At 47.5% G+C, this 26782-nt stretch overlaps 2 protein-coding genes across 2 annotated transcripts in view; one reads left to right on the top strand and one right to left on the bottom strand.

Moving 5' to 3' along the window:
• The window catches only part of TRAPPC3L (trafficking protein particle complex subunit 3L), a 44942-nt gene extending 21214 nt beyond the window's left edge, over positions 1-23728 (top strand). The window contains exons 5-6 of the mRNA XM_074946914.1: positions 22489-22674; positions 23602-23728. Coding sequence (XP_074803015.1) covers positions 22489-22674; positions 23602-23721 — 306 coding nt within the window. The 3' untranslated portion in view covers positions 23722-23728. The remainder of the gene's footprint in view (positions 1-22488; positions 22675-23601) is intronic.
• LOC141983958 (calcium homeostasis modulator protein 5-like) lies at positions 9469-21765 on the bottom strand. Its single transcript, XM_074946912.1, has 2 exons — positions 21226-21765; positions 9469-9955 (listed from the first exon to the last, which is right to left on the bottom strand). The coding sequence occupies exons 1-2, from the start codon at positions 21763-21765 to the stop codon at positions 9566-9568; spliced, it is 930 nt and encodes a 309-aa protein (XP_074803013.1). The 3' UTR covers positions 9469-9565.
• Positions 23729-26782: the final 3054 nt, after the last annotated feature.

Genomic DNA, 26782 nt, shown 5'->3' with positions numbered 1-26782 from the left:
TTTTGGGTAGGGTTAACATTCATCTCTGCGCCCATTTGAGCCACCACAGTACCTAATAGAAATAGTAGTTCAGATGCTGCAGCCCCCTATCTCCTACATGTGCCAGACTCCCGAGCCAGACTCCCTCTCCCAGGATAAACCACAGTCTCTCTCATAGACTCATAGAATCTCAGGGTCGGAAGGGACCTCAGAAGGTCATCTAGTCCAACCCCCTGCTCAAAGCAGGGCCAACCCCCAATTTTTGCCCCAGATCCCTAAATGGCCCCCTCAAGGATTGAACTCACAACCCTGGGTTTAGCAGGCCAATGCTCAAACCACTGAGCTGTCCCTCCCTCCGCCTGAGCCGCTGCAGTGTATCACGGGAGTCCCCTGGCCGCAATGCATCATGGGAAATGTAGGTTGACTGGGGAGCCCAGCCCATAGGAGAGAATGGGGGCCATGAGGCTGAGGCACCCGAATTATAATTCCCATGAGGCAGCGCAGGCAGATGTAGATTAACCTTGACCCAATGACCAGAAACAAAAGATTTTTTTTCCAGTCAACAAACTGAACCCAAATATACTGGCATATGCGCAAATTAACATTTTTCAGAACTTTTGGTTCCGTGAAAGTTTTGATATTGACTTACTGTCCAGATTTGGGATAAAAACAAATATTGATCTATTATAATTTACTGTGGGGCAGAAATGCTGTTTTTGAGCAGCTTTAGCAAATAGGTAGGGGTATTGGAGCTGTAAGTGTTATCACATCATTCCTCTGTTCTTAGGTCTTGTTTATTTTTTACCATCTTGATTTCAGAAAATGGAATCTTCATTCTAATCCACTTTAGAGAGAGAGGTTTAAAAACCTAAGAGCCAGGAACTCCATAGTTCTGTTTGACTTAGCCATTGACTCTCTTTGGGTATGTCTACACTGCAAGTGCAGGTGTGATTGTAGCATGGGCAGGCAGATGTGGTGGCATGGGCTTCAGCCAGGCTAGCCTCCCAAGTGCAAGTCTTCTGGGGACCCTGGTATATACTTGTGTTACTAGGCCACAGCACCATTTGTTCACTACTACTACTGTTACCATGTCTACACATGCTATAATCACACCTTCACTTGCAATGTAGACATACCCTTTACAAATCACTCACGGCTAGATTTTCACAGGCTTTACTTCCATGCTCAGCTTTGGCTCAGATTGCTACTCTAGATGTTGAGGAGAGAGCAGGAGCTACTTACCCAGGGCTCTCTGTTCCACACTGGAAGGAGAGAGGGCTGAGAGAGACTAGAAGTGACCTGGCGGCCTGGCCCTGTTCTTCTTCTTCACCAGCCAAGTAGCCAGCCAGGCACACAGTGTGGGATATGTAAGATACTTCATGAAAAAGGACAAAGTAACTGACTCCTTACCCAGAGCAAAGTGGGGGAGGAATTCTGACTGTCTGAGTCTGTTTCGTCTTTGGCCTGTTGCGGGGGTGGCTCAACTACGCTTGCTAGGTGTCCAGTTTTTGACAGGAATGTCCGGTCAAAAAGGGACCCTGGCAGCTCCAGTCAGCACCGCTGACCGGGCTGTTAAAAGTCCAGTTGGCGCAGGGCTAGCAGGCTCCCTACCTGGCTCTGCATGGCTCCCAGAAGCAGTGACATGTCCCCCTGGCTCCGAGGTACAGGGGCAGCCTGGTGGACTCTACGTGCTGCCCCTGCCCCATGCACCAGCTCCACAGTTCCAATTGGCTGGGAAATGCTTGCACAGAGCCACCTGGCTGCCCCTACGACTAGGAGCCAAGGGACATGTCGCCACTTCCAGGAAGCCCCTCGAGATAAGCGCCACCCGGAGCCCGCACCCCAATCCCCTGCCCCAGCCTGTAGCCCCCTCCTACACCCAAACTCCCTCACAGAGCCTGCACTCCTCCCAATCCCTGCCCCAGCCTGGAGCCCCCTCCCACATCCAAACTCCCTCCCAGAGCCTGCACCCCCTCCAAATCCCATGCCCAAGCCTGGAGCCCCCTCCCACACCCAAACTCCCTCCCAGAACCCACACCCTGCACCCCCCCCCCACATCCCAACCCTCTGCCCCAGCCCTAAGCCTCTTCCTGGACCCTGACCCCCTCATTTCTGGCCTCACCTCAGAACCTGCACACCCAGCCCAGAGCCCATACCCCTTCCCACACCTCAACCCCCTGCCTCAGTCTGGAGCCCCCTCCCACACTCCAAACCCCTTGGCTCCACACATCCCCCAGCCCAGAGCCCCCTGCTGCACCCCCAAACCCTTTATCCTTGTCCCCACCCCAGAGCCCGCACCCCAACCCCCTGCTCCAGCCCAGAGCCCCCTCCCACACACTGAACCCCTCATTTCTGGCCCCACCCTGGAACCTGACCCCCCCCCCAGCCGGAGCCCGAACCCCCTCCTGTACCTAACCCCCTGCCCCAGCCTGATAAAAATGAGCGAGTGAGGGTGAGGGTGAGGGAGAGTGAGTGACAGAGGGAAGGGGGGATGGCCTTAGTGCAGGGGCGGGGCCTCAGAGAAGGGAGACAGGGTTAGGGCCTTGGATAAGGAGTGGGGCAAGAGTGTTCGGTTTTGTTCGATTAGAAAGTTGGCAACCTAGACTCAGCTAAGAGCTGCCCTTTAGCCTGGGTATATTGCAAAGTTACATTCTAGCCCTTAACATCTCTGGTTCAGTTTTTGAATCTTTAAAAGGAAATGATGGCATACACCTGTCTCTCTGGGGTATTAATGAGGTTTTGCTAATTTTTCTAATATACTTTGATCTCAAAATTATCTGTAAAAGTGGTAAGTCCTACTAACTTTCCGTGGATGAATTTTCAGTCTTCAGTCATCTTTTCTGCCCCAAGGGCCAGCAAAGTGCATGCAGGGAGATGTTGCAACTGAAAGTTTAGGTTAGAGACAATTTTCATAAAAACAGACTTTGAGGCATCTGCTTGCAGGACTCTGTGGGCTGTGTGCCATAGTCAACTTTAATTGAACAAATATGCTTCAAACTGAGGGACACACAACTGATTTTCTGCAGAAGTTTCCCAGTAGCCAAATAGCAATTTGTAATGAAACTAAAGATGTTTTGAGAAAAAAAAATAAAGTACAGAGAGAGAAGCAAAGGCTTGAGTAAAATTTTCAAAAGTGCCTAAGTGACTTAGGAGACTAAGTCCCAGTTTCAAAAGTGATTCAGGGACTAAGGCATTAAGGAGATTTTGACTCCTGAGTGTCTACATCACTTAGAAAAGTGGGATCATAGAATCATAGAAGTGTAGGACTGGAAGGGACTTCAAAACGTCATCTAGTCCAGTTCCCTACACTCAAGGCAGGATTACTAGTAATAACTAGACGTTTCCTGACAGGTGTTTGTTTAGCCTGTTCTTAAAACCTCCAATGACAGAGATTTCACAACCTCCCTAGGCAATTTATTCCAGTGCTTAACTACCCTGACAGTTAGCAAGTTTTTCTTAATGTCCAACCTAAACCTCCCTGGCTGCAATTTAAGCCCACTGCTTCTTGTCCAGGATGAGGCACTTCAGAAAATTTTACTCCTAGTGAATTATATTTTGCTGAGTATCCATTTCTGTACATAGAATCATAGAATATTAGGGTTGGAAGAGATCTTAGGAGGTCATGTAGTCGAATCCCCTGCTCAAAGCAGGACCAACACCAACTAAATCATCCCAGCCACAGCTTTGTCAAGCCGGGCCTTAAAAACCTCTAAGGGTGGAGAGGTTTCAGAGTAACAGCCGTGTTAGTCTGTATTCGTAAAAAGAAAAAAGAAAAGGAGTACTTGTGGCACCTTAGAGACTAACCAGTTTATTTGAGCATGAGCTTTCGTGAGCTACAGCTCACTTCATCGGATGTGAGCTGTCATAACATTCATAAACCAGTCGGAGAACACTTCAATCTCTCTGGTCACGCAATCACAGACATGAGGGTCGCTATCTTAAAGCAAAAAAACTTCAAATCCAGACTCCAGCGAGAAACTGCTGAATTGGAATTCATTTGCAAATTGGATACTATTAATTTGGGCTTGAATAGAGACTGGGAGTGGCTAAGTCATTATGCAAGGTAGCCTATCTCCCCTTGTTTTTTTCCTACAAACCCCCCCCCAAGACGTTCTGGTTAAACTTGGATTATTGCTGTGCACATTGTAAGATGAGCTATTGCCAGCAGGAGAGTGAGTTTGTGTGTGTGGTTTTTGGAGGGGAGTGTGTGTGTGGGGGGGGGGGGTGAGAAAACCTGGATTAGTGCTGGAAATGACCCACCTTGATTATCATGCGCATTATAAAGAGAGGTTTCAAAGAGGGATGGGCTATTACCAGCAGGAGAGTGAGTTTGTATGTGTGTCTGTGCGGGGGGGGGAAGGGTGAGAAAACCTGGATTTGTGCTGGAAATGGCCCTCCTTGATGATCACTTTAGATAAGCTGTTAGCAGCAGGACAGTGGGGTGGGAGGAAGTTTTGTTTCATGGTCTCTGTGTGTATATAATGTCTTCTGCAGTTTCCACGATATGCTATGCATCCGATGAAGTGAGCTGTAGCTCACGAAAGCTCATGCTCAAATAAACTGGTTAGTCTCTAAGGTGCCACAAGTACTCCTTTTCTTTTTTCTTTTTAAGGATGGAGATTCCACCACCTCCCTAGGTAACCCATGCCAGTGCTTCATCACCCTCCTAGTGAAATAGCGTTTCCTAATATTCAACCTAGACCATCCCCACTGCAACTTGAGACCATTGCTTCTTGGTCTGTCATCTGCCACCACTGAGAACAGCCTAGCTCCATCCTCTTTGGAACCCCTCTTCAGGTAGTTGAAGGCTGCTATCAACCCCCCCTTTTCTCTTCTGCAGACTAAATAACCCCAGTTCCCTCAGCCTCGCCTCATAAGTCATGTGCCCCAGCCCCCTAATCATTTTAGTTGCCCTCCGCTGGACTCTCTCCAATTTGTCCACATCCCTTCTGTAGTGGAGGGACCAAACCTGGATGCAACACTCCAGGTGTGGCCTCACCAGTGCCGAACAGAGGGGAATAATCACTTCCCTCGATCTGCTGGCAGTGCGCCTGCTAATACAGCCCAGTATGCCTTTGGCCTTCTTGGCAATGAGAGCACACTGCTGACTCATATCCAGCTTCTCGTCCACTGTAATCCCCAGGTCCTTTTTTGCAGAACTGCTGCTTAGCCAGTTGGTCCCCAGCCTGTAGCGGTGCATGGGATTCTTCCTTCCTAAGTGCAGGACTCTGCACTTATCCTTGTTGAACCTCATCGGACTTCTTTTGGCCCAATCCTCCAATTTGTCTAGGTCACTCTGGACCCTATCCCTATCCTCCAGCTTATCTACCTCTCCCCCAAGCTTAGTGTCATCTGCGAACTTGCTGAGGGTGCAATTAATCCCATCATCCAGATAATTGATAAAGATGTTGAACAAAACCGGTCCCAGGACCGACCCCTGGGGCACTCTGCTTGATACGGCTGCCAACTAGACATCGAGCTATTGATCACTACCCGTTGAGCCTGACAATCTAGCCAGCTTTCAATCCACCTTGTAGTCCATTCATCCAATCCATACTTTTTTAACTTTCTGGCAAGAATACTGTGGGAGACAGTACCAAAAGCTTTGCTAAAGTCAAGATATATCATATCCACCGCTTTCCCCATATCCACGGAGCCAGTTATCTCATCATAGAAGGCAATCAGGTTGGTCAGGCGTGACTTGCCCTTGTTAAATGCTAAAAGAAAATCTGTTTGATGTAAAAAAAAAAGCCCTTGAAGACAAAATTAATACATTTTTCTAATTAAGTGTTCATTCTTGATGTCCTTAATCAGTCTTTAGGCAACCTCTCCCCCATCCCCTGGAGCTCAGAGTAAACATTGAAGGACTGGATCTATAGTTGTAAAGGTTTGTTTACTGTGTGCTTTCTACAAGTCATTGCGCTCAATACAGGGATAGCTGGATGAAATTTAATGTCCTGTAATATATGGGAGGTCAGACTAAATGATTTAATGGTCCATTCTGGTCTTAAACCCTGTGGATTTTATGACTTTCAAGGAATGGCCAGTTTTTCAAAGATTAACACATTCTATATCAACCATTCCAGGTTAAATAATTGTAATCTAAAATTAGTGTAGTAAGACAAAATTCATTAATGTGTATCTGAATTTCTGGAAGTCTCTGTACTTCACCTACTTGTTAGAAAGTGAAGGAGCTCACCAACATTTCCTGTCAAAACACAGATATGGTGTTTGGATGACAAATCAGTGCTTAGGCCTATTTGAAAAAGGACCTAAGTACATGCATGTGCTTAAATCTCATTTAGTTCAATGAGACTTAAGCACATGTTTAAAGTTAAGTGCTTTCTTGAACAGGGATGCTTTCCTGAATCAGGGCAATAGCCTCAAAATTGATTTCTTTAAAGTACACATGCATTCCTTGCTTCCTCCACAAGCCTTCTAGGTGGTCTGAAGACTGTGTGAACCATCCATTATTTTGCTCACAGAACATCCAAAGCACGAAAGCCCACACTTGCTGTGGGTTTGACTGAGGATCTGTTTCAATATGGATTTCTCGCATAAGCACAAGCTTTAGGGCTGTACCCTGTAGTGCTTCCTTATGCAGAACTCATGTTGGTAACAGTTGAATTTTGCTTGAGCGAAGACTGAATAGAACTGGGTGAACTATTTTCAGCAAATAGTGTATTCAATGAATTTAAGCCCCTTTTCAACTCAGGAATTATCCACTGAGAGACTTCCATTTGCATTAATTTGTTAACTGAAATTATTCAATGAATAGTTTATACAAATATAGTTCAACCTGTGAATTTCTCACACACTGTTAACATGACTGTTCCTTCACTTATTCACTGTTTACCATTTGCTGTTCACAAAGTAAGACTTGTCACCTAAGAAACAGGATATTGATTCTGCCTCCTGATTGGAAGATTCTCAAATCCCAAAAGCGCCTTGTAAAGAGATGCTCAGATACTATAGCAATGAAAGCCATATCTGTACCTAGAAAGCTACAGGCAGACACTTTCAGTACTGATACAAAATATCCCAATATTTTCTTTTACCAGGAACAGTCTGGTAAATACAAAATTAATTGTGTGAATGTTTGTGGAAAGGAAATAAAAGGGACATGTTAAAATGAACTTCCAGTTGTTGTATGAATATTTGTTTATGCATAATTTTCTACAGTATTGAGCTGACTCTATGACCGAATAAGGACGGGAGGATTTGGCTTATGATGTGCAGCCATTATTTTGTACACTATTGTGCTTTATAGGACCAAAATCTTTATACATATACATATGTGGTATACATAATTTGTTAAAACTTTACATAAGCCATGCCCATTTACTACCACAGAGAAGTTGGCTCATGGGCTCTCTAGCAATGAGTAGATAAGGAGAATGGTTTGATGTGTGATAATATGTATCACAGAATTGCTTTAGCTTTTCTTCCTGAAAGCTGCTGCTAATTGTTACTAATGGCCCATATCAGGATCTTCACATAACAAGATGAGGATAATCAGTCTCACAAACACCAACAACCAGCAACCACACACCACACAACAAAAACATTAACCCAGGAACCTATCCTTGCAACAAAACGTGTTGCCAACTCTGTCCACATATCTATTCAAGGGACACCATCATAGGACCTAATTACATCAGCCGCACCATAAGAGGTTCGTTCACCTGCACATCTACCAATGTGATATATGCCATCATGTGCCAACAATGCCCCTCTGTCACGTACATTGGCCAAACCGGACAATCTCTATGCAAAAGAATAAATAGACACAAATCAGACATCAAGAATTATAACATTCAAAAACCAGTCGGAAAACACTTCAACCTCCCCGGTCACTCAATAACAGACCTAAAAGTCGCAATTCTCCAACAAAAAAATCTTCAGAAACAGACTCCAATGAGAACTGCAGAATTGGAATTAATTTGCAAACTGGACACCATTAAATTAGGCTTGAACAAAGACTGGGAGTGGATGGGTCATTACACAAAGTAAAAACCATTTCCCCATGCTAATTTTTCCCCTACTGTTACTCACACCTTCTTGTCAACTGTTTGAAATGGGCCATCCTGATTATCACTTCACAAGATTTTTTTCTCCTGCTGATAATAGCCCACCTTAATTGATTAGTCTTGTTACAGTGTGTATGGCAACACCCATTGTTTCATGTTCTCCGTGTATATATATCTTACTACTGTATTTTCCACTGAATGCATCAGCTGAAGTGAGCCGTAGCTCACGAAAGCTTATGCTCAAATAAATTTGTTAGTCTCTAAGGTGCCACAAGTCCTCCTCATTTTTTTTGCTGATACAGACTAACACGGCTACCAGTCTGAAACCTGATTTTAAAACAGTTCATCTGTGCAGAAATATGATCTCTTTCATGATCGGGGAGATTGATGGTAACATGCTACATAAAAGCCTGCCAGTCACCCAAGGGAAAAGAGCTTGATGGCTGCTTTGCATTCAGTTTTTACAATATTTCTAAAAGCTCTGGAGAAGGGAAAATGTGGTTGTGACCCAAGTTCTGAATTCAAAATCCTTATGAGAAATCACAGCGCTATGTGATTAATGCACTTATTAGGAACCTTGATACCACAGTCACCTCACCTGTACTCTGACTGCTAATTTATCTCACCCCAGATTTATTTTAACTTTCCAACATTTTAGCAGCTGCAGACACTCAATAAAATCAGCCTACCACAAAAATATTTTGTTCTCTATATATGTGGAATTTCCTCTGACCTCTTCAGTTTTCCACTGGACCAAGGCCAACGACAGACAAGATTCTACATTCCTGCACCAGAGACATGTTTAAGTCCCAACATTGCAGAACCCTCCAGAAGCAGAAATGGGAGCTTTCTACCATTACACAGGAAGGATTCCCAGACTTCCAATGGGAGAAAAATAATAATAATGCATTATTTAAATTAAATAGCCACCTTTGATATTTTCTTCATTTAAATGATATGAGATGCTATATGTTGTACGCAAAGAACTATTGCATTTGTTGACGTTGAACAAATCATCTTATCAAAATCTATGCTGAATTCTTTATACTGTTGGGGCCTGATCTAAAGCCCACTGAAGTCAACTGAAAGATTCCCATTGATTCCAGTGAGGTTTGGATTAGGAGTCTGAAGCACAGAAGAACTTTCTTTCCACCTTTCTTGAGCAGGCATATAGTTGGGAACGATGGTGTGCCATGACAGTTTTAGTATGGCATGATGCAACAACTCATTTGCATGCCATAGGCAGTCCAAAATGGCATCCTTTATGCAGCATGACCTCACATATATGGTGTGTGCAAGGTCATGGTGTGCAGAGGATGCCATTTTGGGGCCGGACCGGAATCATCCCACAGGTTGGATTTGCGTTGCCAGTTGGATGGCGCACAGTTGGTTGGGCATACAATGTGTGTGTTGCACTCATAGATGGCATGCCACTGGTTGGGAGAGAAAGAAAGAATGGAGAAAGAGAGGCCACTATCAGCGAAATATAAAGATTAAGACTGTTAAAATTAAATCACACTAGCAAAATATTTAAAAAGACTGAACATGGCTGTTAGCTATACTATTTCCCGTCCATCTACGAAGTCCAGCATTGTCTCTCTTTCCTCACTGATGTCTTTCTTGCCATCTTCGACCAGTCTATGAAGGGTGCTGTAGTGCTGCTCACTGCTGTTGAAAGAGTAGAGTTGAGAAGCGTCTTCCCAGGCCTGGAAGGTTGGCATAGGAAAGGCATCTGGTTCTTTGTTCTCAAAAAAGCTCGTCAGGTTTCGTTCACTGAGTTTGGTAGAATATAGCTGGAAAAGTTGTTCCAATTGTTCTCTCTCCTTCTCTATGTAGATCCTCCAGAACTTCATTTGGAGGTGGCTGATTTTAGATTGGCACCTGGCACAACAGGTGGTTAACAGAGACAAAAGAGCTGTAGTGACTATGATGCACCACCCTAGAACCTGGAAAAGAAAATAAACAAGCCATGCACTTAAAAAAAAACCCCTGAATCTAAATTTCACTTAGATCAGAAATAACTGACAGTCACAGTTCTTCATGTTGAGGATACAGTATTCTTTTCCCAGCCTCAGTGTGGATCTCTTAGCCACAGTATAGATCAATATTGCATATTTCTTTTTATTCATTTTGTACCCAAAACTCGCACTGATGTCAACAGGAGTTCTGTATTTTGAGAAAAAACAAATACATATATGCCATAAGTGAGGATCAAGAATACTGAATACCCTACATTTTGTATTTTGCCACAGATTTGTGTGGTTTTTAAATTATTATTCATTATTTGTATTACTGTCGTGCCTAGAGGTCCCTACTGAGATAAGGGTTTCATTGAGCAAAGTGCTGTACATGCACATAGTAAGAGACAGTCCTTGCCTCAAACAGCTTACAGTCTAAATAGAGAAGACAGATAAAGGGTGGGAGAAAGGAACTATATTAATCCTATTTTGCCAATGGGGAACTGACGCACAGAATGATTAAGTGACTGGTTAACAGTTACAGGAAGTGAATCCAGATCATCCAAATCTACTGCCTTAACCACAAGACCGTCCTGTGTCTTTTATAGTTTTCTTAACTGGCTGGTAGAAAAGTCAAAATGATCAGCCAAAGCATTTTAAAAATGCACAGCATTATTTTAAAAATGAAGCTTCCCTCTTGCAGGAATGGTGTCGTATTTATATAAACCCATCTCACCAAATAGGTTAGAGAAGATGGTATCAAGGTCTCAGCTGCTCAGATTTCAACACAGAAATATACGGGTGTATAACATGTTTGATATTGCTCAGTGTGTTTCATCACTCCAAGGAAAATGTATGTAGGGAGAAGAGGGCAAATTAGCACTAGAGCTGGGTGGGGAACCGTTTTCCTGTCCCACAAGAATTTTTGAGACTTCAAAAAGTGTTCCCATCCTGAATTGGGAAGGAAAGTCAAAAGCTTACAAATTTTCACACATCAATAATATGGGAGGAGTGTGTATCAATCATCAATAATATGGGAGGAGGTTAAATCAAAATGTTTTATTTCAATTTTTTAATTATCTTTTTGAGTATAAGTTAACTAAAACTTCAAAACAAAAGCCATTACAAACAAAAAACCTAAAACTTCCTTCTAAAAATGTCAAAACAGGATGTTTTGACATTTTAAAAACTTTTGTTGTCAACATTTCTTTTACTGAGAAATTTGTAGAAACCAATCCTTTCCTGCAGGATTTCAACCAGCAGCTCACAGACCAGTGCTCCAACCACCAGCCCCACACAGACATACCCCAGCCTTTCCAAATTGAAATGCTCAGCTGACAGAATTCCATTGTGCAAAAATGTGTGTTTTCATAAATGTGAAGACCTCAAATGTTGCTGTAAAATGGAACTGTCATGCTCCAGAGAGCTCTAATAGTGATGACATGGAGATCTGCAACCTGTCATGTATAAATAATTACCAGGTAAAATCTATATTTACCTGAGAGAAATATATAAACAATTTCCTCACAGAAATGTGTGAAACAGAGCATGCTGATGAACCATTTGTTTTTTTATTGACTAAAAAATTTGAGGGGAGGTGTTTAAAGAACAGCCTCATTTTGCTTATTTTCAAATCATGCTGGTACTACCTGGCAGAATTTGTGACATGAATTTTTTCCCATATAATCCATCCTTTTACCACTTCAGTGCTCCCCTCTGACATGGGGAACTCTGTGCTTCTACGATCTAGCTGCTCATGCACAATCAGCTAGCTAGATAACTTTCACTGTTTCCCATATATGCAACTTAAGACCAATAGACACACGTCCAAGCTTTTAATTCTAATTTTCTGGACTCTGATTTTTCTGAACAATAAAATATCCTCCTGCACTGTTTGTAACCCATACATTGCAGGATTCTTCCAGTGCATGAGGACCTGAAAATTAACCTGTCTCCAGCATTGGCAACTGTTATAGATTGATGTGACTGTTGTATGATGATAATTTTCTGACTCTGCACGATATTTCTTCTGCTTGGGATGCAGTAACTTGACATGCATCTTTCCCTCCTTTCCTTTCTCTTTTTAATTTCTTTAGTTCTTTTACACCGAGTTTTCTTATATCACAAAGCAATGAACAAACATAAAATAGAATTGTGGGATATGAGTGAGTAATATGTCTTTACCTTTGTATGTTTTTTGTTATTTCATTGTAACTGTTATAGTTCTATTTTCCTTCCGATAATAAAAACATTTCCTATAGAAGTGAAACTAACTAGTCCATTTTCATTATCTGAGATGAGAGAAATGCAAAATGAAATAAGCCTTTGTGACAGGGTCAGGACAGATGGCTATAAGAGAGTAATTTTTTTTTTTTGAAGCAAAAGATGTTTTTATTTGCATAATACACTTACAAAGTAAAAACAGCAGCATATGCAATGTGTAACACAGCAACCAATCACAATTGTTTTCTCATTAGCTTCAGGGGAGGGAAGTGTTCAAGCTTGCCCGGGCCCAGAGCGGGGGGCTTCCTCGACTCTCGTGGTCTTCCACCCCCTCGAGTTACCTGGTGCCACGCCCGAGTGTCACCAACAATTCCCTCCTCTGAAAGCACCCAACAAGAGGGGCAGACTGTGGGGTGGACAATCCGGGGGGTGGGGGTCACATGCACCCACGTGTGAAAGAACCCCTCTAGGGTGGTGGTGTCCGCAGCAGCAATGGCTGGGGCCCCTTACTCTCTCCCCCAATCAAAGGGTCAGACAAAAGGACCCAGACGGGGACACCAAGCAGAGAACCTTGGACAGCACCCACCGCTCCTCAAAAGCATCAAGGGAGTCGGTGGACACCGCCCAGAGGAACTCTGCCCGGATACGTGAACAGACCGAGGATCGGAAAATGGCCCCACAGTCACAGGAAACTCCATCGGCCAACCTCCTCTCTCTGGTTTTATAGATGGCCGTTTTAGCCAGGGCCAGAAGGAGGTTAACTAGGAGATCCCGCGACTTTGTGAGGCCACGGATAGGGAGTGCATAAATAAAAAGGTGAGGGGAAAAATGCAACCAAATATAATAGGAGATTTGTGAGGAGCTGGAACAGGGGCTGCAGCCTGGCGCACTCCAGATATACGTGCGCCAGGGTTTCCCTCACACCACAAAAGGGACAAGTATCTGGGATGGGGGTGAACCGTGCCAAGTACGTGCCCGTGCTCACAGCTCTGTGAAGGAGCCGCCAACTGATGTCCCCGACGGGCCTCGGAACCAAGGTGGAATATAGGCTGGCCCACCGGGGCTGCTCACTCTCCAAAGGTGGCAGAAGGTCTCGCCACTTTGTGTCGGGGCGGGACACTAGGGTGAGGGCGTGAAGGGTGTGGAGCGCGAGCGTGTATAGATGTTTCCTTGGCACGGTTTGGAAGCGTACCAGCTGCAGTTCATGCAGCCGGCTCGCAGTGAAGGGGTGGGGGGTCGATTGGATCTGCGGGGCAGGGGTCCAATTAAAAAGTCCGGCAGGCCTGGGGTAGAGGGTGGGTGGGACGTGTCCTCAAGCAGGACCCGGTCGAGGTAAGCTCGAGCAGCGGGCGGCAAAGTGGCCTTCACCTCCTGAAGTACGCGCTGGGGGGTACGAGGTCTGGAGAGCCCCATGCGCCGGGCGAGCGTCAGGGGATCCAGCCAGTCTCCCCGGTCGCAGTCCAGGAGGTCTCCGACTCTCGTGACTTCTGCCAGGATCAAGCTCTGGCACACCGAGCGGGACTCTGCCACCTGCACACGGAGCTGGGGGTTGTGTAGCAGGGGCTCCGCGAGGAGATCTACACCCTCGGTGGCCGCCATGGACCTGGTCATTAAAAACAATTTCCAAGTCCGGAGAAGGTCCTGGTAGAAGACCAGCAGCCCAGAGAGGTCTCGCGGAAGACCTCCCGGACGGAGATAAAAGAGCTGCCGGTCATATCGAAGCCCTCGGATGCAGCGCAGGATGGCGTGCGCCAGTGTGCTCCACGCCGAACTGCCTGCACCATAGAGGAGCCTCTGTAGGGCATGGAGGCAGAAGACACGGACCTGAGTGTGTAGACACTTCAGGCCCTGTCCTCCTTCCTTCAGGGGTAGATGAAGAACCCATACAGGGGCCCAGTGCATTCCTGACCAAAAGAACCCCAGAATCGATGTCCGGAGGTTGGTCAGGAAACCCGGGGCCGGGACCAGGGTGTTGAGCCGGTACCAGAGCATGGACAGGACTAGTTGATTAAGCACTAGCGCTCTCCCTTGGAGGGAGAGACATTGGAGTAGTCCCGTCCATTTCCAGAGCTGCTCTATCACCCCGCCCCCTAAATTTTCCCAGTTCTCTGGCGGAGAGGGATGCGTGGCAGAAAGGTAAACGCCGAGGTAGAGCAGCGGACCCGCGCTCCACCGGATGGTCTGAAGCGCGGGTGGGAGGGATCCTGCCTGCCGCCAGTCTCCTACCGCCAAGCCAGAGCTCTTGACCCAGTTGACCCGGGTGGAGGAGGCTGCCGAATAGATGGCCTGGCAAGCCTCCACCCGCGCCAAGTCGCCAGGGTCCTGGATCACGAGGAGCACGTCATCAGCGTACGCCAACAGGACCAGCCGCGGCTCCGGCTCCCGCAGCACCAACCCTGTCAACCTCCTGCAGAGGAGACAGAGGAAGGACTCGATCACCAGAGCGTACAGCTTGCCTGAGAGGGGGCACCCCTGCCGTACTCCTCGCCCGAAGCTGACCGGTTCAGTCAGGGTCCAGTTGAGCTTAACCAGACACTCTGCGGAAGCATACAGCACCCAGAGAAAACCCACAAACTGGGGTCCGAAGCCAAACGCCTGCAGAGTGCTCAGGAGGTACCCGTGGTCCACCCTATCAAACGCCTTCTCCTGATCTAGGGACAGGAGGGCGAACGACAGACCGTCTCTACGCCCGAGTTCCAAAAGGTCCCGAACCAGAAATAGGTTATCAGAGATACTGCGGTCCGGGATGATGTAGGTCTGGTCTGGGTGGATCACGTCCGCCAGCACAGACCCTAGCCGCAGCGAGATTGCTTTCGCTACGATTTTGTAGTCCGTGCTGAGGAGCAAGATGGGACGCCAATTTCGTAAATCGCGGAGGTCCCCCTTCTTCGTCAATAAGGCTAGCACAGCTCGCCTGCACGAGAGAGGGAGGACCCCGCTCTGCAGAGACTCGGCCCAGACGGTGACTAGGTCTGGGCCGAGGATGTCCCAAAATACGCGGTAGAACTCCACGGTCAGCCCGTCCATGCCTGGAGACTTATTAGTGGGCATATGACGGAGGGCTTCCAAGAACTCGGCCACAGTGAGAGGCAACTCTAGCCGGTCTCGGTCGCTCGCGCTGACCGTAGTGAGCTCCTCCCAAAGCACTCTGCAAGCGCTAGGGTCGGTCAGATCCGGGGAGAAAAGACTTGCATAGAAGGCTCGGGCCCTCCCGCACATCTCCGCCAGTTCCATGAGGGGGGTGCCATCTTCTGCCAGGAGGCAGGTGACGTGTTTCTTGGCCCCCCTCGTTTTCTCCAGGGCATAGAAGAAGCGGGAGCCGCGATCCATCTCCCGAAGGAGGCGGATGCGGGATCAAACAAAGGCGCCCTGGGCCCGATGGTCCTCGAGAGCCCGGAGCTCCTCCCGCTTCTCCCGGAACGCTCCGCAGAGGAGCGGGTCTTCGGGGCTGACGGCCAGACGCCTCTCCATCTCTAAGACCTCCCGTTCCAACTGCTCTATCGCCGCATTTCTCCGTCGGCTGGTGCCCCAGGTGTAGTTGCGGCAGAAAAGCCAGGCGAGCACCTTCCCCAGGTTCCACTATCGCCGCGCCGAGGGAAAGGCACGCCGCTGCCCTCGCCAAGCCAGCCAGAATTCCCGGAAGGACGTCATGAAGCCCTCGTCCTCCAAAAGGCTGTTGTTAAAATGCCTATAGGCCGGCCCCGGCCTCTCCGCACAGAGGGAGGCTTTCATGGTGGCTAGGTGATGGTCAGAAAATGGGGCCAGCCGAATGCTGGAGGAGTGGGCTCGTGAGAGATGGAAGCGTGATGGATAAATGCGGTCCAACCAGGAGTGGCTCGACCGATGGGCTTCCACCTGGACAAAGGTGAACGTGGAAGTGTCATCCGGGTGGTGGTCACACCAGATGTCCACTAGGGAGTGATGTTCAACTATCTCCCGGAGGGTGTCTGCAGTGGCCAGGCACTGCTCGGTCCCCGAGCGGTCTCGCTCCTCGAGGGTGGTATTAAAATCCCCTCCCAGGACCAGGCACTCGTGAGAATCTAAGGTGCCGAGGAAGGCGGAAGCCTGCTGATAGAATTGCAGCCGCTCCGGGCTTGATGTCGGGGCATAGACGTTAATGAGGTTAACCACAAGCCCCTCTATACAGACCTGGAGTTGCAGCAGGCGACCCTGCACGGCCTCGGCGATCCCTAACACCTTGGGCTGTAGGTCGGGAGAGAACAGGGTCGCCACTCCAGCCTGCCGAATCGTGGAATGGCTAAAATAGACCCTGTCCCCCCACTCCAGCCACCAACTATCTTCGGCGTCGGATCCGTATGGGTCTCCTGCAGGAAAATCACAGAGTACCCTCCCTCCCGAAGGAAGGAGAGCACCTGGGACCTGCGGAGAGCCATCCTACAACCCCGGGTGTTCAACATTGCGATGGTGAGAGGTGTCATGGGGAGGGCCGGGGGGGATCCTCACTGGCAGGGATGCTCGCATCCCCCAGTCGGCCGCGCGACAGTCCTTGACCCATCCCGTAGGGGAGTAATTGGTCACGGAAGATGTGGACCCGCCAGTAGGCCGCTGCATCGTGCTTCCCTGTCCCTTTACCTTCCCCCATGAGGGCCCTTGTGGCCCGGAGGATTTGAAAAAAATCCCCCCATCGCTGGAGAGCAAGCTGTACCTTGTTGCAGGAGCCACGGACATCCTCTAAAAACTTCCGCAGCTCTCCTCACAGCTCATGGGGGGAGGGGGGGGAGGTTACGGTTTCCCGGTTGTTCCCCAGCGGGGCCCTTGGTGCAGCCCCGTGGCCCACTAAAACGGACAAGCAGGGTGCGGACCCCCGACGGAGTGCCTAATGGGCTGGAGCTTCTAGGCCCGTCTCAAACCCTGGGGCGGTAGGGGGCAGTGGAGGGAAAATAGCAGCCCCGAATGGGTCGGGGCAGGAGAACGCAAAAGCCGCTCCCTGGGGGTCATCGGTTGGAAAAGGGAGGGAGACAGCCCCGGGGGCGGCGATAACATCGCAGGAGGTAGACTGGATAGGGATAGGGGCAGGGGCAGGGGCAGGGGCAGAGGCGAGGTTCTGGGTTTCGGGAGGCGAGCAGCTGGATGATGGCGCCTCCCGATCAGGCTCGAGGGTTAAGGGGGTAGGGAGGGAGTTTTCAGTGATACCGGGCGCAGGCTCTATGGTGAATTTAGCAGCTACAGCATCAGGAGGTGGATTATCTTCTGTTGGTTCCCTTCCCGGAAAGGAAATCGATTGCTCCGCACCAACGGGGGGTGCCCCTGGCGGCTCGTGTCCCGGCCGCGTGGCGCTGGCTGTCACCTGAGCAGGCTCAGTGGTCGTCAGCGGGTTGCCATCAGTGGCCAGGTCGATGGAGGAGTCCAGGGGCTCCTCGGAGGTGGGAGCAGAAACAGCAGTTAGGGGGAGGGAGCATGGCGAAAAGAGGGGTGGAGTGAGGTCGCCCAAATCGAGGTTTTCTGGCAAAAGGTCGTCCTCCCCCGGGCGACCGGGGTCAGATCTAGGGCCTCGATCTCCTCGAAAATGGAGGCGAGAACGCCCCGGGGTTCTCCCCGCTGGCACCCGCCATGATGGTTGCCTTGGGGTTCACGGGGGCTTCGGGTAGTGTCAGGACAGAAGGGGCTTCCTCGAGGGTCTCGGACGGGAGGTCTCCCATGGAGGGGAGACACTACCTTCCGATGCTACCACGTCTTTCCTGGCTGACACCGGTGGATGGGACGCACTTGTGGGCAAAGCGGAAGGTTCGGCATCGGTGCCCCCCTTCCTGGTCTTCCGGGGGGCCTCCACCTCAGGTAGATGAGGCAGAGCTCAAGCCTTTCGCTTGCCTCGCTTCCTCTGGACTAGGGCCCAGCCCTCCATGGCATCATCTGGGGGCTGTTTAGCAGGGGTCATATCAGGGGGTAAAGGCGATGGCTCAGGGGCTTGGGCGGGGGACGATGGGGCAGCATAAGGGAGGGAGGAGTCTCCCTGGGGCAGGCTCTCTCCCATGCCTGGTGGTATCTCTGCCACACCCTCCTCCATAGGCCCTGCCAGTTTGTCAGCAGCGAGGGCGGGGCTCTCCCGCTCGTCTGGGCATTGTAGGGGAGGTGCCCCTTGGGCCTGAGCGGGAGAAGTGGTGGTCCAAAGAGGAGGGGGGGCAGGTTCGGGTATCGGGCGTCCAGGGGCGTCGGCAATGACGGGGCCGATGTCCTTCCGGGTCTCAGGGATCCCAGGTGCCCCTCCTTGCCGGGCTAAGGGGCAGTCTCTCCGGACATGCCCTGACGCCCGGCAGAGGTAGCACAGGGCTTCCCCCGTGGAGATATACACCCAGTAACAGGCCCCCTGGTGGGGGACTAGGAAGGACCCCTCGAGAGCCTCTCTGTCATGCGCCGCCGATGGCAGTAGAAGCTGCACTTGCCGGCAGAAGGAAAAGATGTGATGGAAGGTGGGGTCCTTGCAGCCTAACGGGAGAGGGCTGATGACAGAAACAGGTTTCCCCAGGGTGGAAAGGGCGGGTAACAGGGCAGCATTGGGGAGAAAAGGAGGGACAGAGGTCAGGACAAGGCGGACGCCCAGGTCCTCCAGCAGCTCTAGGGGGACAAACACCCCCCACACCGCCAGGCCCCTCTCCACTGCCTCCTGGGCGGCAGCCTCCGACGCTAAGAAGAAGACGACCTTCCCATACATTTTGGAGGCTGCCACAATGGCTGAGGGCCCCACCACCCTCGCCAACGCCCGCACATAGGTCTCCACGTGGGGCGAGGCGGGCACCAGGAGGCATCGGAAACCGTGCTTCCTTGTCATGGTGGGAAAGGGGCCCTGGCCATTGTTGATGGTGGCGGAGGTGGTGGGCGGGAGAGATGACGAGGTGGTAGGCGGGGGGGCTGCCGCTGCCCGGGCATACGTCGTGGGGGGTGAGGGAGGGACACCCGCAGAGCAGGGGAAGGGGGCAGAGGTGAGGGACGCCGTGGTCGGTGGCGGGGCCGCAGCAGTGGGGGCGGCCCCTGCCACGGAGGGTCTGGTGGTTTTAGCGGGGCCCTTTCCCTTCTTCTTGCCCTGGCCTTTCCCGCCAGCTGCGGGGGCTCCCCTAGAGTCTGGGGAGGCGGTGGGCATAGCAGCGGCGGAGGTCACCCCGGTGCCCTCCATTGCCGATGCCCCAATGAGGGCGGTGGCAGGTGGTTAACTGGAGTTGGGGTCAGGTAAAAAGGGACAGACTGTGGGATGGACAGTTTGGGATGGGGCACATGAACCACTGTACGCTTGTCCAGAGAGTCCTGTTTGGTTGGCTAATGCTTCTGGCCCACATGGTGGAATCAGGGCGAGCAGCTAAGTCCAGAGGCAGATGTTAAACAGCCAGCAATGACGATGGAGGGGGCAGTGATGAGGATAGTAGTGTGGGGGGGACACAGATGGATCGGGGGGCAGCTCCGTGCCACACCCCCTGTGTCCCTACAAACACAGTCACGACACAGTCAAGGCCTCCCCCCACACGAGAGCACAGTTCGAAAGTTATTCAGTCTTGGGCCCCCTCCACGGCGATTTGTAGATTCCCCGGGTGGTGTTCCTCCGGTAGACGGCTGTTTTCCTTCCTTGTCCAGGCTTTCTTTTTCACAGCTCCAACTTTCCAGGGATGCTGGAGCAAGTGATAAGAAATTCTCTCAGCTGGAGACGGGTCCACAAATAAACAGCAAGCAGCTGGGTCTGGGGGCTGGGTCCTTCCACTCTCCCCCTCAGGGGAGCAGGTCAGCAGGCCCCCCCTCTCTTGGCGGGGGGGGGTTCAGCTGGAGCGGCAGCAGCGTCCGAGGGCAGGTGGGGGCGGGGGGACTAACAGCCGGCTGGCAGCCGGCCACCACTCTAGCAACAGCAGAGAAAGAAAGAAAAACAACAAAAAGAAAAAAAAAGGGAGAGAGGTGGGGAAGCCGAAAGCAGGGGCAAAAAGCAAGAAAAGCCCAGGCCAGAGGGTAGCAGTAGGAGAGCAGGCTAAGTAGGTCCCTTTTTCCTGGGTAAGGTAACAGGGAAGGTTTCAGAACAATCAGGAACCTTCTGGAGACAATTAAGACAGGCTGATTAGAACACCTGCAGCCAATCAAGAAGCTGCTAGAATCAATTAAGGCAGGCTAATCAGGGCACCTGGGTTTTTAAAAGGAGCTCACTTCAGTTTGTGGTGTGCGTGTGAGGAGCTGGGAGCAAGGGGCACTAGGAGCTGAGAGTGGGAATGTGGACTGAGGTGTACAAGCATTATCAGACACCAGGAGGAAGGTCCTAGGGTGAGGATAAAGAAGGTGTTGGGAGGAGGCCATGGGGAAGTAGCCCAGGGAGTTGTAGCTGTCGCACAGCTGTTCCAGGAGACACTCTAGACAGCTGCATTCCACAGGGCCCTGGGCTGGAACCCAGAGTAGAGGGCGAGCCCGGGTTCCCCCCAAATCCTCCCAACTCCTGGTCAGACACAGGAGTCGACCTGGACTGTGGGTTCAGAAGAACAGCCAAGCTGAGGGCTGCCGTGAAGCTCCAAGGCGAGCAAATCCGCCAATAAGCGCAAGACCGAGCAAGGTAGAGCAGGAACTTTGTCACACCTTATAAACTGTTTACAGGAAATCAGCTGTTTAAAAATAGCTTTGGTTTTAATAATCTAAGATGCTATTTGTAACACAGTTAAAATCTGTAATTGAATTTTTTAAAACTCTGATAGTATCTCTTCAACTAAATGACATCCTAGAGATCTGACTTTTTAATTACTTCAGCCTTCTCTAGCAATGCAATACATTCTTCTCCCAAGAGTCACTCTCTTCCACTAAAGAAATAAACTTTCTGATTCCAATTTTCTTACTCGTGTTGATTTCAGTGATCTACTTGAGGAGTAAGACATTACTCAACTTGAGCAAGTGTATAGAATCTGCCCCTCACCAATTCAATATTGTTTTGTTGCATTGTACAGGCATTCTGATTTTAAATTACTATGTTAGCACCTGATGTTAGGATCTCATGCTGTTAAATGCAAAGGTAATACAAAACTTTGTTCTAAATAACAAAGCAATTATTCTGTATTTCTTACCTGAGACTGTGCTTGAAGCGTCAGTTTTAATTCCTCACTCTCCGAAGAGGACATGGTGGTTTTGCCACAAGCTACTTTGTTCAGCTCTTCCCAGCACCTGACAGATTTGTTACTGCAGAGTGTGTTTAAGTACCCTGGATATTTCAAGCCACTCATGGCACATTCATAAAAAGTTCCATTGAGCAAAGCCACAGAAAGCCACATCACAGGAGCTATCAGAACATTTAAGGTGATTTGTCCAAAGACATAAAAGAAACGGCAGCTGTTCCCTTTGGGGAATATTTTCCTGGGATTCAAACAGCAGCCTGTGAAAAGTTTCCACATCCTGCTATTCATGAAATACCCAATAACTAGCAACACCCAGGCTGGGGCAAAGAGAAATACCAAACCATAGATGAAGTTTTCATTGCTGCAGGGACACTTGAAAGCAACGAGAGAAAATAAACGTTCGCTTCCCACTGTCAATAGAGCCATAAAACTGTAACCAATGGCAGTTTTCCGGTTCATAAGGAATTTCAGAATGGTTTGGATACCATCCATGTTTGATTTCCACAAAAGAGACAAAAAATGAGGCTTTGTTTATTGTGCAGCAGTTTATAGCAATGTATTAGGGAGGAGCTCTTGAGAAGAAAAATACCCAGCCAGTGTCTGGTTTAGTGCAGCCTAGATAAAGTGATGATGTCACTGTATATCCTTCCTCACAAATACACCCATATGGGACTAGCTACTAGTGAAGCAGATTTTGCATATCGACAGTATTATGAACCTGTATTGCTCTGTTGTCAAATAAAAACACAATCTCCATTATCATTCCTGTTATTTGACTGTAGCTTCACATGAGAATGAAACAGAAATACATAGTAGGTGATCATGGGAGTTCTTGAGCAATGATCAGTGTTTACAGAAATATACTTAAAAATCCTGGATCCAATTTGGATTTCGCATAAATGAAGTGTCACTCTGCTGAAGCCAATGGAGTGACCCCAGAGTAAAACCACTGTATGTGGAGGGAATCAGTGCCCCTTTATTACACTATTTGGAATCCAATATAGGCCCACATTCTCTGCTGTGTCTAGCTTATGTGGGGTACAGCAGAGTGGGAAGCTGTCAGGGAGCCAGTCATAGCTCCCGGATTCTCTGTCTGGCCTCAGCCCTTACTGCTGTTCTCATTGGTAAACTGAACAATAGAATGTAGCATCTAAAAGCTTCTAGCCTGTTTTACACGCAATAGTTTCAAGTGGCACATTTTTTGTCCCTTTACAGGTTGCGTTCAAGATGTACCTTGGGATTACCCCTAGTGTGAGCTGCAGTAACACAACAGAAAATGAATTCTTCTTAATGCTGGACAAGAACCCTTTAGTGGACTTTGTGGAGGAGCTCCCAGCAGGACGATGTTCACTTTGCTACTGTAACCTCCTTTGTGGTGTTATTAGAGGAGCCCTGGAAATGGTAAAGAACTGGACACTGAATTTTTGTATATCTGTTGTTACTTATAGATATAGGAAAGTGGAACTACAGGATAAGTAAATGTAATATCACTTATAAATATTTAATCTCAGTATCAGACGTAGCAATAGCAACTCCTGCACCCCACCAAATATACCAAGTGAAATTATGCTCTCAGTTTACACCACAGTAAATTCAGAATTACTCTATCCAAATAAATGGAGTTGCTCCATTGTTACACTGGTGTAACAGAGAAGAATTTGGCTCAGTAAAATAATAATTAAATTATGGTACATCAAAAACGTTACATATTTTATTTTCAAATCTCAGCTTTTAGAAAAGAATAAACAGAAAGAAGCCATAACTCACATCATGTTGAACTTGCAGGGCCAAATTCAACTCTGGTATCACTTTACTGAAGACAGTAGAACTGCACCAAGGATGAATTTTGTCCACAATCTTCTTTCCTACAAATGCTACCTAATTTGCCACATAATATATATTTCCTAGGTACCATAAGAATGGAAAGTTTTATGTATAGGGCTGTAAATCAATCTCAAGATTCTGATATTTTATAAGGGTATTAACGGAAGTGTTATTTCACAGTGGGGGGAAATTTGAGATTACAATATGAAGCTCACCTGTTTTATGTTTCATGTCCTCAGAAAAAAGCAAAAACACCATTCTGACATTAGGCACTACTAACCAAAATATTGGCATATTGTTAGCAGAATGAAATTTGTGTGTAAGGAGAATATAATTTTAACTCAAATGTGATGTGCAATTCTTAAGGATCTCTGTAGAATTCCGTTATAGTGAAACTTTAGAAAGGGGCCCCTCTTGTGGTGGGAATAAACAGCTGGATGAACTAAATGAAGAAAAGGAAGAAAAATTACTTTAAATGAAGTGACGAGCCCTGTTTCTCTCCAGGTTCACTTAGTGGCAGAAGTTACCTTCGTTCAGGACAGACTGAAGGGGGACGATGTGACAGAAATAGGAATTACATTTTTAAAGAAGCTCGAAGACAAAAAGCACAAAAGAAAGAAGTGAAGCTGATAGAAGGAATCCTCTCTAACTTACAGTTTGCCCATTTTTATCTATTTAGGAAGAAAATCCACATGGTGGTAGTGGCTTCATTGGTTCAGGTACAGTCACATCTTAGAGAGGTAAAGACATCCAGAGCATGTACTCAAAATGTATCGTCTCTACCTTGCAGAATTCAACATACAATCTTAAAAAGGCCCAGTCCTTTACTCCTTTCACAGGGAAAATCCCATTGATTTCATCAAAAGTTTTGCCTGAGTAACAAGTGTGTGACTGGGCCCCAAATCTCCATCCTAATTCCTGTTCTTTTTCATTAGAAATGTGACTGTATTTTCTAGTTTGCTCATTAGTGATGCTTCAAAGACATAAAGAACTGTGTTTGTTCCACTATGTTTTTCATTCTAACCCTTATGATTGTGAACAAGAAATTGTTTTGCTATAAATTGCGCAGTTTCTCATTTCAATGCATCTTCCTTTGTTTCACTTGTGATTACGGTTTTTCCTTCATTTTGCCCAATCTGTCCCACTGAAATCAAAGAGAGATGCGATTCCACTGGGAGCAGGTTTTTCTGTAGGCAAACATGACAACATGCAGTTTTGTTCAAGTGCATATAGCAGGCCTACAGAATTTTTCTGAATAAGGGAAAACGGGTGCTTTTTGAGACTAAGCACCTTATGCAGCTCTAACGTGCGTGTTCTTCTTGAGAATATAGAGATTGTTAGCAAACTGAAAAAGCATGATGTATTATAATGCACAGTCATCTTAAATATGAGCCTCACCCAAGTAAACTGTAATAAAACATGCAAACACTATTGTGTCACCAATTCTTCTCTGTCGAGGTACTTACATGGCCCACATCACCTCAGTTTCTGAGCACCTCACAATCTTTAATTGATTTTACCTCACAAAATCCTAGTGAGGCGTGGAGGTAGTGACCTAATTTTACAGATGGGAAATTGAGGCACAGCGTAGGTTAAATGTTTTACCAAAGTAACACAGGAAATCTGTGGCAGAGCTTGGAATTTAGCCCAGGTCTTGAGTTCTGGTCCGTTGGCCTACCCACTAGACCATCCTTTCTTATCCTCCCTCGGGGAGCCAGAATTCCCTATTTTTATTACAGTGCAAAATAATCAATATCAATCAATCAATACAAATGCTGCCCATAGTAAACATATGACCCTGTTACTGAAACCCTCGTCTTCGTCTCCCTTTCCTGCCTTCTTTTGTCCATTATGTGCTAAAGGCAGGACAAAGCAAAGCACAAAAAATATTTATGCATAATTAAAAAAAGAGAAAAGTATCCATTAGAGTCCACATTTCATAAAGGATGACATTTGTCTTTGTGCTGAGGGTCAGCACAAAACCTGTATATTGCTTAATTTAGTGGGACTTAAATGGTGCAGCGCCTAGGTCTCACCTAGCAAGTGTAAAAATATTTACAGGTTTGTCAAGGTTCCTCCCCCACTCTGAACTCTAGGGTACAGATGTGGGGACCTGCATGAAAAACCTCCTAAGCTTATCTTTACCAGCTTAGGTCAAAACTTCCCCAAGGTACAAAATATTCCACCCTTTTGTCCTTGGATTGGCCGCTACCACCACCAAACAAATACTGGTTACTGGGGAAGAGCTGTTTGGACACGTCTTTCCCCCCAAAATACTTCCCAAAACCTTGCACCCCACTTCCTGGACAAGGTTTGGTAAAAAGCCTCACCAATTTGCCTAGGTGACTACAGACCCAGACCCTTGGATCTTAAGAACAATGAACAATCCTCCCAACACTTGCACCCCCCCTTTCCAGGGAAATGTTGGATAAAAAGCCTCACCAATTTGCATAGGTGACCACAGACCCAAAGCCTTCGATCTGAGAACAATGAAAAAGCATTCAGTTTTCTTACAAAAAGACTTTTAATAGAAATAGAAGTAAATAGAAATAAAAAAAAATCACCCCTGTAAAGTCAGGATGGTAAATACCTTACAGGGTAATTAGATTCAAAACATAGAGAACCCCTCTAGGCAAAAACCTTAATTTACAAAAAAGATACACAGACAGAAATAGTTATTCTATTCAGCACAATTCTTTTCTCAGCCATTTAAAGAAATCATAATCTAACATGTACCTAGCTAGATTACTTACTAAAAGTTCTAAGGCTTCATTCCTGGTCTATCCCCGGCAAAGACAGGATATAGACAGACACACATACCCTTTGTTTCTCTCCCTCCTCCCAGCTGTTGAAAGTATCTTGTCTCGTCATTTTGGTCAGGTGCCAGCGAGGTTACCTTTAGCTTCTTAACCCTTTACAGGTGAGAGGAGATTTCCTCTGGCCAGGAGGGATTTCAAAGGGGTTTACCCTTCCCTTTATATTTATGACAAGGTTCAAAAGAGGGGAAAAGACCATTTCCTTTAAAAATCCCAGAATATAAAAATTCACAATCGGCTGGTTCCTCAGCCCAGTGAACTCAATGGAATATTTGCCATTGACGTCAGTGGTGCAGGATGAAGCCCAATGTACACTGACTGCTCCACACATACAGATCTTTAACTCCTTTCAAGATGTATGCGGAGGTAGAAAACGTCTAAGGTAGTTAACAAAGTACAGCACATTCCAATTAGTAAGCTCTGGCCTCAGTACCAAGCATAACGAAGCTGAACAGTATCAAATTCTACTGTTTCACGGGTTTTCTTTCTGTTGCATACCCAATTCTAGGAAAGAAGAACAATGACAGAATTTAATTTATGCAAAACAGTAACATTATGGGTGTATGTGTTTTGTATAAATAACATGAGCACAGTAGACGCATATGAGAGAAGAGGGAACATCCCCTGGAAAGCTATTTGGTTAGTCTGTGTGGGACAATGTATCCCATGGAACTACACTGAGTCCTGGGTTGTGCTATTAGACAGTGCAAGACATTTGCCATCTTGCCTGAGGAGGTGCTATAGAAGCTTGGTGAGAGAGAGAAATTATGGCAGAAAACAGGTCATTACCAGAAAAACAGAAATGAAGAATGAAAAGTGAAAAATATAATGAGTTAACAAATTGTAATGCTAATGAAAGCTGACATTAG

Source organism: Natator depressus, chromosome 3, assembly GCF_965152275.1.
Source record: "Natator depressus isolate rNatDep1 chromosome 3, rNatDep2.hap1, whole genome shotgun sequence".
Taxonomy (NCBI): domain Eukaryota; kingdom Metazoa; phylum Chordata; order Testudines; family Cheloniidae; genus Natator; species Natator depressus.
This window is presented reverse-complemented; position numbering and strand designations above follow the sequence as displayed.

Coding starts and splice junctions, on each gene's coding strand:
- LOC141983958 (XM_074946912.1), bottom strand. CDS start 21,765: ATGGATGGTATCCAAACCATTCTGAAATTCCTTATGAACCGGAAAACT. Junction 9,956..21,225: donor CGCTTCAAGCACAGTCTCAG/GTAAGAAATACA, acceptor TTTCTTTTCCAG/GTTCTAGGGTGGTGCATCAT.